Source organism: Amphibalanus amphitrite, unplaced genomic scaffold (genome assembly GCF_019059575.1).
Source record: "Amphibalanus amphitrite isolate SeventyFive unplaced genomic scaffold, NRLGWU_Aamphi_draft 000800F_arrow, whole genome shotgun sequence".
Classification (NCBI taxonomy): domain Eukaryota; kingdom Metazoa; phylum Arthropoda; class Thecostraca; order Balanomorpha; family Balanidae; genus Amphibalanus; species Amphibalanus amphitrite.
In genome coordinates, this window is record NW_024882294.1 from 229,323 (window position 1) to 241,676 (window position 12,354).

Genomic DNA, 12,354 nt, shown 5'->3' on the forward strand with positions numbered 1-12,354 from the left:
ATAAAAACACTAGGTAACACCGAAAAATTCCTTCAACATGAAGGCAACGGGTTCAGGTCTTGACAACTAGTGCTAGCATGATTTGCAAGATACTTGCTACGTAACTACTTTACAGATTTTCCTAATACTTTGCTATTACTTATGTTTCGCGATTTAATAAAGACATATTTTTAGTTATCCTCATTAAAATTCGTTCTTGCCAAGAAATTTGTAATTTCACGGTATGACATCATGCCTTCAGGAAGCCTCGGATATCTCAGTATCTAGGCAGTGAACCTACTTAATTCTGATGTTTTTAGAAATGAAATTGATTTTTGCATTCTCTTGATATGAACTTTTTGGAAAACAACAGAAAAACATTAAATTATCGCTTTTCAAAGTGCCATTTTGTGCTTGATAAGAAGTGATGGCCCTTAGACAGAGCGTTCCTATAAAAAATCTAGAGTGAGCTGGCCTCTATAAAAATTAAAATTAGCACTAGTATTTAATTGTCTGTTAGATGTTAATTTTCATTAAGCTTAAGGTTCTACGGAAAAAGGCGAAATTCGCCCCTAAAGGCTTCAATGTCTGAATGAAAAAAGGCACTATGGTAAAGAGGTAGTTGAAAAATGGGAGGGAGCTGGCCTCTACAAGTTGTTGATTGAGATAGATTAGCGTATTGACTTTCGATTGATATACCTCATTAAGCATATGGTTTTACGAAAAATGGCTAAATTTGTCGAAAACTATCTCGTTTTTGTTATAAACCGTATATTAGAAATGGCGACGTGCGCCACTTCCGTCGCCGACGCCATTTGGACGCCATGTTGCCCGAGATTTGAGCGCTTGTACGCCTTGGCTTCTAAATTTCAAGATGAATATTGAAGGCAGAAGACGGCGTTGTGCATATGGGGGGCACGCACTGATTTCAAGTGAGTCGGAAGTGCCAAAATTGAACAAGATTGGTTCCAAGTACGTTTCGAAGTCCGTCATTCAGGCCCTGGGAATGGGTGACCCTGGCAAGCTTGCTGGACGATACCTGTGTCATAAGTGTATTTCCTATGGCAGGTCGCAGATGAAAATTGTTCAGGTGAGATTACTTGACTGATGTGTTGGCTCATAGCTGGGCTCTCCATTGATGTTTGCAGTGTGAATTTACTCTTGTGCTGTGCAGATTCACAGGAATTTGTATCAGTCTGGGAGGTTTGGTCAATCAGTCATTTTTATCATATGCTATTTTTGTCACATGTGCTAAAAATGACAACGATTCTGCTATTTTTGGGAGCGATCCAGTCTGCAAAACGTGGCAGGGTTCGACAAGATCTGGTTGGGGCAGACACATGCTGCGTTCGGATGGGCGGTTTCGTTTTTTCATCGGGGATCAGGTACTCTCTTTGCAGACGTCACCCGAGCTGCCATATCTATGTCTCACTTGCGCAACAATTGTCTTTTCATGGTTAAATATATAACAAAACATATCTAACCTGACCTTACCTTACCTACAACCTACAACCTAACCTACCAACCTACAACCTAACCTACCAACCTACAACCTACCAACCTACCTAACTGGATATGGCAGCTCGGGTGATGTCTGCTAAGAGAATCCCAGGGAATATTCCTCAGACCGTTTGGGCAGGCTTCTACGGAGAGTGCGCAAAAACTGTAGCCACTAGGTATATCTCACTCTGCATTATATCTCACTCTGCATCACGCAAAGCCCTTTGTCCTGGTATTGTATCTAGCCTTGAAATTTATTTTAATTTGATTGTTTTAATACGTCTCGCCCGAATGTGTAGCTTACTACATATCTGGGTTGTGTATATAAGTACTTTGACGGCATTTTTTCTATCCTTAAACAATAAACATTCATGGTTTACTCGTAATGAAGACATTGGTCTTTTTTATATATATTAAGTGTTACCCACTCACACTCACCTCTTTTGTGTTATAATAGACTTTAATTACCTCACTCTGATAAACTATGTTTTGTTTCACTTCTTTGATTTCACTGGGTGACCCGGTAATGGTAAAAAACAATAAATATTAGACCTGTTGTCACAGTGGTTAAGTTATACCCCGCACCTTTAATGCCCACCTAATCGACTTTTTTTTTAGGTATTTTACCAACCACTGTTTCTATTTCAGTTGAGAGGCATGGGTGCGGCGAACACCAACCCCACGGCAGTGGAGGCCAAGAACCGCCTCCGCCTGCTCCTCATAGGAGCTGCGCCGACAGTGGCCGCCGCAACCCACGATGACCCGCGCGAGTCCGGGGCCTCAGTACTGCTGGAGGAGAAGGAGCCGACTTACCTGAGCGCCACGACGCTGGACCTGGACCACGAGCCGCCAGTGGAGCCAGAGGTGCCGGACGCGGACGTCACCGCGGTGGAGAACCTGGTGACCGCCCGCCAGCCGTGTCCGGGACCCGCAGCCAGCGCCGGCGCCGCCCCGCCACCTGCAAGCCTTCCCTCTGGAGCAACCGGTGTCGCCAGTCTCTCCAGGCAGGCGCTGGCGTACGTCGCGGGGTACGTGGCCGCTAAGTGCGCCACAGTGGACAGCACGCTCGGCAAGATCACGTCCGATGCCAGCGAGGTACCCCGTGACGAGCGCTACGCCTGGATTGACACCCTCAGCCGCGGCGGCCTCACGGTGCCCAGCGCGCGGTGGCTCGATGAGGTTGAGCAGCTGGAGGTGCTGTTCACCACGATGCACGGAGGAGATGTCGACCGCGGCCCCGGCGTCGTTAGGCGACTTGCCGAGGCTGCTGCGCTGAAGTTCCCGCAGCTGCATCCATACGTACTGAGGAAGTACGCTATGACTAGGACGCAGCTGCGGGTACGTGAGATCCGGCGCCTCATCGGCGACAGAGAACGTCTCCGAAAGGAGCAGCCTACCTGCAGCCGGGAGGCCAAGCGTGCGCGCCTGTACGTGCATCCTGGTGATTAGACTTCAGCGTGGCCCTGCTTTGTGTGCCGCGCCGGCTGTGGCGGAAGCCGGCGGCGGCGTGCCACAAGACTTTAGCGTGGCCTCGCTTTGTGTGCTGCGCCGCTGCGCTGGCTGTGGTTGGAGCCGGCGGCGGCGTGCCGCAAGACTTTAGCGTGGCCTCGCTTTGTGTGCTGCGCCGCTGCGCTGACTGTGGCGGGAGCCGGCGGCGGCGTGCCGCAAGACTTTAGCGTGGCCTCGCTTTGTGTGCTGCGCCGCTGCGCTGGCTGTGGTTGGAGCCGGCGGTGGCGTGCCGCAAGACTTTAGCGTGGCCCTGCTTTGTGTGCTGCGCCGCTGTGCTGGCTGTGGTTGGAGCCGGCGGCGGCGTGCCGCAAGACTTTAGCGTGGTCTCGCTTTGTGTGCTGCGCCGCTGTGCTGGCTGTGGCGGGAGCCGGCGGCGGCGTGCCGCAAGACTTAAGCGTGGCCTCGCTTTGTGTGCTGCGCCGCTGCGCTGGCTGTGGCGGGAGCCGGCGGCGGCGTGCCGCAAGACTTTAGCGTGGCCTCGCTTTGTGTGCTGCGCCCCTGCGCTGGCTGTGGCGGGAGCCGGCGGCGGCGTGCCGCAAGACTTTAGCGTGGCCTCGCTTTGTGTGCTGCGCCCCTGCGCTGGCTGTGGCGGGAGCCGGCGGCGGCGTGCCGCAAGACTTTTATGGTATTGGTGATCAATGATCATTCACATTCGTGATCGTGGTAACCTCGGTTATTTGCCGTTTGTGAGACTGTTTGGCGCGGTGAGAACTGATATTTGCAGAGCTGAGTTCGGACCGAGCATGTTGGTTCTGCGCTGTTGGTTACTACTCTGTGCTCGTGGTAAATTCACATTATCATTTATACAATTAATGACAGCTCAAGTTTCGCCTCAGTTTTGCGTGTGAGTGGTGAAGCTTGTTTCCGTTTTAAAGTCGTTAATGTGTGTTTTGTGCGCATATTTTTAACCCGGACTTCTTGAAGCATTGAGATGAATATACGAATCGCTGGGAGGGATGCAGATTTTTGGCTCCTCATCAAACTTCCGAATGGATGGTCGAGACAGATTTTTTTGGTGCATTCTCCATCAGTAGGTCAACAAGTCACGTCGATGTCAGGTTAAGTCTGAGACAAGTCACTGCATTGGGTTTAGAGACCAGCTAACGTCATTCAATATTGGAGCGTCCGAGTTCTTAAATGTATGTGGAAACCACTGAACTCTAATGGTGGAAACCGATTTCGCTGCGTGTGGTGGGAGGGTGCTAGCAGCGGCCGTGAAACGTCGCTCACGACGACGTACAGTACGCCGGGATGTCATATAATTAAAACTTTCAGAAAGCGCGTTCTCTCGGCCTTCATTTACACTGGAGATAATAGGTGGACAACCAGCACCATTTCAGAGTTATTTTATTTACAGAAGCGGTTTTGCATCAAAGTCCCTGCCGTAAGTGTTGTGTCTATGCCTGCCGCTGGATATTCGGCATCAGGGATATATAGTTGCGGATGTAAAATAAGAAGCGATGCCAAAATTAGATCAACCAGGAAAGCGACTCTGCTAAATTCAATTCTATCCATTTTCTCACAAATACGCCTATGCTTTACTACGCGGATAATATGCTATTTCTATTTACTGGTAAAGACTCAATTTATAATTTAAGCCTTTTGATAGCTACTTGATTATACATTGAATAACACATTATAATGATTATATTTTGACACAATGTAATAATATAAAGTGTCAATTTATAATAATAGAATTTGAAACATTGGTTAATTTTTAATGTGAACGATATGTACCGTACGCAACTGTTCAAAAGCAGCACACGCATCAATCAGCTGACGCCACATTCCCGGTGGCGCTGCTCACGGTGCACGCCTGACCTTTCGGTGAATTGAAAAGTTGTAGTGAAGTGTCAATGCACTCCAATTCGAATTATGTTGTGGTTTGATCGAGTGGTGTGCGCACTCTGGTTTCTGGATAATGCCTATATAATTTGTTTTATTGACTACATTCTTTTTTAACTGCAGTGCATAGGAGCTGACGAGTGACGCCTGACACCGTGGTGGTTATATCCAAGTTATATCAATATCATATCAATCACAGGACACAGTTCAATGTGGCAGTTGGCAATTGGCAATACACCCAAAGATCCCATCTTATGTGTAGCCTGCGCTGGCATGGTGCTGACTATTTCAATTTCAGTAATACACACCAATTTTCCACACCAATTTCAGTAGTACTGAACCTTCGGTCAATTCTAATTTTTCTCTCACTTGTTTTTTATGTGAGGATTAATTTTTTGGACACACAAGCTACCTTTCATTCTTTGGAGCATTCATCAATGTGACCGAGAACTGTTACTTTGACTTTGAGTTGCTGATATTTGTGAAATATTTCTGGACTGATTTGTATGTGATCTACTGACTGTGATATGCTGGCAGCCAACACAAACAGAGTCAACCATAACTGGCATGCGAGGATAAGTACCTACGGCTACCTCTGTCACTTCAAGCCAAGAGGAGCTTCCTGTCAGCTTGGACAAATGTGATGCAGCAGTAGAAAATATGCTGAGCATAGCAGATGAGCTTAAAATCATACAGCAAAGGTAACTACTAACTAGCATTATACATGGGAAAAGGCCAATGTGCTGGTTAGATTTAGCTCTCAGTGCATTTGGGGGATGAGCTCAGCTTCAGGAACAGCTTCAAGAACATGTCCCCAGAGACTGGAGACATGTTCTAGCTAAAGACATGAGTGGGGAAATGGTTGTTGACTAGCAGCAAGCTAAAGTGTAATGCTTAATTTGTGGTGGTCTGTGTGATTTGATATAGCTTTTTAACCAGGTTAAGGCTGAGGGAGACAGACAGGTGAACCAATCTAACCATTTTTATCATGTGACACCAATTTTTCCCGTCCGTTCTCTCTGACAGTACGACGGAGGAGGAGCGGCGCCGGCGCGCGCAGCAGCTGCAGCAGCGTCTACAGGAGGACGCGCTGCGGCGCAAGTTGCGCAATGTGCGCCTCATCGGCAGCGTGGAGCGGCTGGCCGAACGGGCCTCCTCGCTGCGTCAGCTCACTGACAGACTGCGGCTCATAAAGGTTGGACACGGGCCCGGTCCGCTGTGCGGGGCACGTATACCTGCTGGGTTTTGAGCCGAGGACAACTGTATTGTAAGAGGAATCGAGTGACAGATCATGAATGAATGTCTCGCTGGTCGGGGCTAATGGTAATGCGAGAGTGACTGCCGTGTTGTGCGAGACTGATGGGATGGGTGGTGGTCTTTGGTGGTTTTATAATTAAGCTGACTAATGTTTATCTTTAATCTTGTTTGTTTTGACCGATCGTCGTTCAGCTACGGGCATCACTCGCCATGTCAATGCAGTTGTTGATGCTGGTCTCTAGATTCACATAATTCCAATTTTGTGTGACGACTAACGACTTCCTCGTTTTTTGGTCGTCTCGTAGCGTCAATACGAGGTTCTAGCCACACATCTGCCTGATGATGATCCATCCAGCCAATCACACCTCGCCGAACCGGCGGCAGCGCTACGTCACAGCCAATCAGCGACCTCCGTGGGTGAAGCAGAACACCATCGTCAAACCGGTGAGCAAATGTCGGGCTAGCGTCGACTACTGGCCCGAGCGAACGATATATTTTGCTTCACTTAGACTTTATTTTTGTGATCTGCTGGTGATTTCCTTAGCTAATGAAACAAATGTAATCGAACCATAATTCATAGTGTAATCATGCGCCTCTGTCATTTGGTGGCCGCATTGTTGGCAAATGACAGTCCACATAAGCTTAGTTCAGCTATTCTGACTTTATTTCGCAGTTCGTGCTAAAACTTAAAATGCTTTTCCCGGAACTTGTCGAAAATACTTGTCTGTTCCTACTGAGTTTAGTGCACTGATGAATCATAGTGCTTGATCGCTGATTGCTTTACTTTCCAACTCACAGCTTGTACATGTTTCAGCGCTGAAGGCGGCCAGTGGAGATCCGACGGCCGACTTATCACATCTTGTGGAAGGCTATTACGACCCCCGGTAAGCCATTGCAGGTGCTTTCTTTACTGCACATTTCTATTCGGTCCAGTGTCTCATTCATATTGTTTCCAAGAACTCTCGTGGATAGTGATTGTTCATGAACTTGTCGATGCTCGTAAAAAGAAGCATGCCATAAGACGTCTTAACTGCATAATTGTAAAATGAGGAATCAACAGAGGTACTCAGAATTCAGTTACCAGAAGGCAATGCCGTTACCCGCTGTTGAAAATTGTTGGCCGTAGGTCATCCTAATGTCGCTTCATGTGTGGCATATTCCTCGTCTCACGTCCCGTTCTCCCATCAGGCTGGCGGCTCGCGGGTGGCAGGGCGCCGCCGACCCGTGGGGCCCGTCCTCGCAGCAGCTCGGCCGGGACGAGCTGGGTCGCTCCACGGAAAGCCGAGCAGCTCTTCTACGCTCGAGGATCGCCACTTCTGTCACCGTCCGCAGCGAGCCACCAGCGCCGCCTGGCGACCGCGGCGTGAACTACAGAGCTGTTGGAGGACATACCTGGGAGCGGGGGAGAGAAACGGAGTGGGACCGCGACGCGCATGGTTCCGGTCCCGGTCCCAGGGACCCGTCGGACTGGGAGCGCTCAGAGTGGGACCGGTCCGGACCGGGGGAGCGCAGCTCAGCGCCCATGCAGGACCGCTCTGTGTCTGAGTACTCGGTGTCTGCGCCGGGCCGACGTCGGGCGGCGCCGCTGGCCTGGGACGGCACCCTGGACGGCGTGGCCAGCCGCTGGGGCACGCTGGAGCGGCCGACAGCTGCCGACGAGCAGCTGCAGCAGCTGGACAGCGCGCTGGCCCGGCAGCGGCAGCTGCTGGCCGCCACCGCGGCGGCGACGGAGAGGGCAGAGACGGCAGCGGCGAAGAGCTCGGAGGTGAGTGGTCGATGGTCATGGGTGTAAGAAATAATATGAAGGCACGAATTCTGACAAACCATGCTACTTCCAAACTAAAATTGGAATGGTGTATCGGGCAAAAACGTCGTGAATCGCTTCAGTAATCGTTAACATCACCCGCCGCTCTATTTTCTGTTTATTTCCAGGATGCCCACCACGCGCCGCTACCTCGCCTTAGAACAGGCTCCTGGCTGAATCCGGAGCTCTCTACGAGTGGCCACCGACACTTGGATTCTGAAGCCGCTGCTCATACCAGGGACGGGTTCAGAGACCAGCACCACTACACTGGGGACCACGGCCCGTACGTCGGAGACCAGGGAACTCACCAGATTTCTCGGGAGACTAACGTGCGCTTTGCGGATTCCTCAGACAACGAACGTTATCATAGCAACCATCACCGTGACCATAATAACATCGGCAAAAGGCCCAGCCACGGTGATCGTTCCAGTTTCGCTGGTCGTTCGGACTACCTCGAACCGCAAGACGAAGAGCCTCGCTGCCCGGCCCATCAAGCTATGCACGAGGCAGGTCAGACGAGAAGGTATGAAGAGGACGGAGCACGGTTCGAGCGAGATCCAAGCGGCGGTGGCGAGGGGGAGCGATTGAGAGAGATAGCAGAGGATGATGAGAGAGCCGAGATGGAGGCTGAGGAGCGTGAGATTAGGAGACAGGAGTCGCTGAGAAGACGAGAAGAGGAAGAAGAGGAGAGGAGAAGGTGGGAAGAGAAGAGGCGAGCTGAGGAAGAGAGGATGAGGGAAGAGAGAAGGAAGGAGGAGGAAGAAAGAAGGCGAGAAGATGAGATGAGGAGGGCAGAAGAAGAGAGGAGGCGAGAAGAGGAAGAAAGAAGACAAGAAGAGAAGAGGAAGGAGGATCAGAGAAGGCAGGAGGAAGAACAGAGGAGACGGGAAGAAGCTGACAGGAAGCGGGAGGAGGAGGCTCGGGCGGCCGCTGAACGCTCGACTGCAGCGAGAAAGGCGTCAGTCACCTCAAACGCCAGTTCACACGGTGAGAAACGGGCACCGGGGTGGGACCGGTATCCTTTGTCATACAGCTATCAATTAGTGGTGTTTGACACTCTCTTGAGTGTATCACTGTTGCTTTTGCCATCCACAGATTCGACATGAATAGTTGAAAACGAATCCTCTCGTCAAGCTTTAGTGAACTATTTTTGGATCGAAGTGCATATTTTTTCAATTATGTAACCTCGGGCTTCGTCATGACTTCGTCATAGTTGCTAGTCTGTCTGAGTTACTGAATTGCGTATTATTTTCATGTGGATGCATTTGAAGTCAGCATAATGTGCTCTAAGATCCATTTATAACCGCATGAAAGAATCGCACAATAGTGTTGATCTTTAGCCAAAAATGCTAATGTCGTGTATTTGTTGCCAGGTATGACCTGGAACGGACGGTCCGCTGCGGCGGATGCATCACGTACACAGAGTGGAGCCAATAACGGCAAACAGGTAAGTCCTGGCCTTGCAGGACTGGATGTGGATCCAGGTAGCCATCCAGTCACATGGGTGAAGGGGCGGGGTTGCCGATGCTTTGAGCTCAGCGCGTATTGAGGGTGAGGATGGCACGGGGCTGGAGAATGGAGGTGTCTCGTGTGTGACGGGTAATGGGTGCTCACTCTCATGAGGAACATTTGATGATACTGTGTGTGCCCCACTTCTTCCTCTTTTGCTGCCATGCATATGCACGACTGTACGATTTTATGTTGAATAACTAAGGGCTGTCTCACCTTATTTACAGAATGCGAAGAAAAAGAAGAACATGGATTGGCTGTTGGGCGGCGGTCACTCGTCTGGGGAGTCGGACGGTGAACGGCCAGAGGGCGGCAGAGGCAAACCGACAGGGGACGCTGCCACTGGCACGAAATATTCCGGTAAGCTGGCGAAACAGAGTGATGGGAACTTTTGCCTCTATTGTAAGAATGTAAACTCAAATCGTGTATTCTCTTTCATTCGTGAAATCAGTCTTGACCATCTTCATAATAAGCCCCCAGCCTCCAATGCTCAATCGTCGAATTGACAACATAGTTATATAAAACATAGTGCGGGGGGATGTTCATCATCGCATTGACAATGGTTCTGACAGCACACCACCTCCTCTACAGGAGCACCCTCGACGGCAGACCGGCCGGCCGCCGCCAGTCGCCAGAGCTCTCACGGAAGCACCGCTGCCGCCCCGGTCCCAGCCGTCAGACGGGCGGTCGACACTTCATCGAGTGACGATGCCGTTCCCGCCCGTACCCCTGCCACCGCTGCCGCCGCTGCCCCCGCTAAACTCGCTCCTGCCGCCGCGGAGAAGCCCATGAAGATACGTCTCGACTCGGGATCCGATTCGTACCACCTCAGCGCAGATCTGGGAGGCGATGAAAGTGATGACGATTTCTGGGGCTGATGGACGTCATCGAGATGTCATTGGGAAGGTGAGAGCGGAAACGGGGTTGGTTGGTGAGGACTTGTGAAGTGATACTGTGCTGGTTTACGCAGAAGTCCCGTGCATGATATCATGCAAGCAAAAAGGCAGATAAAGCTTAAATCAGGCAATTTGATTGTGAAAAGAAAGCTTTGATCGGAACCTAATGTTTATCGCAAACATATTCAGAGGGATCTGGCCTCTGGATCAATCGTTATTATTAAAAATGACGGAGTAAGTTCAAGTCCAGGGTTGTCATGAAATTTTGGGGGTACCATTCGACTACCGTGGTGGCACAGGCTTCGGATGGAACTACAAATGAAGAACCCAATTCAGTACTAATGTGTCTCCCTTTCCATGTCTGTTGAAAGTCACTGGGATGTGTGCCTACTGCCTGTGCACGCCGGTATCGTGTAGTATCCACACTCCCCCCCCCCCCTTCCTTTCCACATACACCCTCTCATAATGTATCCCTCGTGATAAACTCGCCTACTCTCGCGTTTCTTAAGCCAGATTTACCAACAGAAAAATAGCCCCCTGCCGGAATTTTTTGCTAAAGACCGCTTCACATACGGAGCGTGAACGCGATAGGCACGTAAGCGGATAAGGCTTTACCGTTTACGCTCCGTATTTGAAGCGGTCTAAGCAAAAAAAAAAATAATAATAATAATAATCCGGCAGGCGGCTATTTTTCTGTTGGCAAAACTGGCCTCAGATCTGTGACTACGGAGTCCGTCCACATTGCTCAGTCTTGTGCTGCGAGTCATATGTGCAGTGTGCATTGTCAACCAGCCAGTGATTCGTCGTGGCTGTCATGATTTCCGATCTCACTGGTGGCTTATGTATTTTGTGTTACGTTCTGTTTGTCCTATTGCCACTTTGATGGTGGCCCCCGTTTTACAAGCCAAAGAGCATTCCAAATAGTGCGATTACAGATTTGCAATTGACAGGGTTGATGAATACCGATCCGTCTTCGGTGTTATTTATTTTTATTTATTTCATTTCATTGTTAATCGTGAGCGCATTGTCCGGCACATGGATTATGACATTGACTCAAACTTGCAAAGCACGACCAATAAGATCAATAAACTATTGATTCACACACTGTATATTTGTGGTATGAATTCGCAAGTTTCTTTATTTTTAGTACTAAGCTATCATAATTTGCACATTGCAATGACGGAAGACACTATTATCCGTTCAAATTGTTTCTCTGTGGTTCAGAACGGTTTTGCAGGTCTACAAAGCTGATACCTACATTAGTTCTGTCAACATGCGAATGTCCTGCCTCACCCCACTACCTTTCCCGATAGAAAAAGCTTCAATGTTTGCGAGCTCGGCTGATCGACGCTCTAGCTTTTTTATCGTGACGCGTCAGCTTCATAAACCGCGTTTGACAACGCAATTCGACAGCACATAAGTCAACTGGCACGATACATAACACTGTTGACTAATGAAGAAACGAACTAAAAATCTCAACCAGATGATTAAATGAAATAGAGATAACCATCACAATTTGCACTCGCTATTGAATTCTGCAGTATAAAATTGCACCGTATAATGTGACTCTGTCAGAAGTGTGGCTGTGGCCATTTATCTTGTCTCTGCGATGAGTAAGTTGTCCATCCTTTGATGAGGTAATGTGTTGTCGGCATTGTCCGCTCAAAGCCTGGGATCTGACAGCGCATATGTCACCGAGCTCGTTACTAAAGCCCGGCGGACGGTACAAAAATCGTCAGCTCGGCAATACCTGTACGAACTGCTGATAGGTATCGCAATTTGCACCTGCCACCACGGCTCCCGAATTGAGACGTCATGCAGCCGACTGCAGTATCTCTGAGCCTCCTGAGGACTGGCGTAGTGACCGCGGCACGGACTCTTGGCCTATCTCAGGGTGATTTCACGACAATGCAGCTGTCGCTGCCGTTGAGGGGTGTTGCACTCGACGACTTTGAGGACGTCCGTGTGGTGTGGGGATGCCGGGTGAACTCGGTAACCGTCGGCATTGGCCTGTCCGGGCGAGTATAAGTCGACGTTTGAGACAGACGCCGTCGT

General features: G+C 49.7%; 1 protein-coding gene across 9 annotated transcripts; it reads left to right on the forward strand.

The window, feature by feature from the left end:
- The first annotated feature begins 4,774 nt into the window (after nucleotides 1–4,774).
- LOC122366363 (golgin subfamily A member 6-like protein 10) lies at nucleotides 4,775–11,401 on the forward strand. 9 transcript variants are annotated; one of them, XM_043338544.1, is made up of 10 exons: nucleotides 4,775–4,815; nucleotides 5,371–5,534; nucleotides 5,860–6,028; nucleotides 6,396–6,534; nucleotides 6,905–6,974; nucleotides 7,279–7,855; nucleotides 8,023–8,881; nucleotides 9,268–9,341; nucleotides 9,631–9,763; nucleotides 9,995–11,401. In XM_043338544.1, exons 2-10 carry the CDS (start codon nucleotides 5,494–5,496, stop codon nucleotides 10,279–10,281), a joined length of 2,349 nt encoding a protein of 782 aa, XP_043194479.1. In that variant the 5' UTR covers nucleotides 4,775–4,815; nucleotides 5,371–5,493; the 3' UTR covers nucleotides 10,282–11,401. The 9 variants fall into 9 exon arrangements, with proteins under 9 accessions (XP_043194479.1, XP_043194474.1, XP_043194482.1 ...); XM_043338539.1 differs by having other exon boundaries at nucleotides 4,778–4,827; XM_043338547.1 differs by lacking the exon at nucleotides 4,775–4,815 and adding an exon at nucleotides 4,831–5,005.
- Nucleotides 11,402–12,354: the final 953 nt, after the last annotated feature.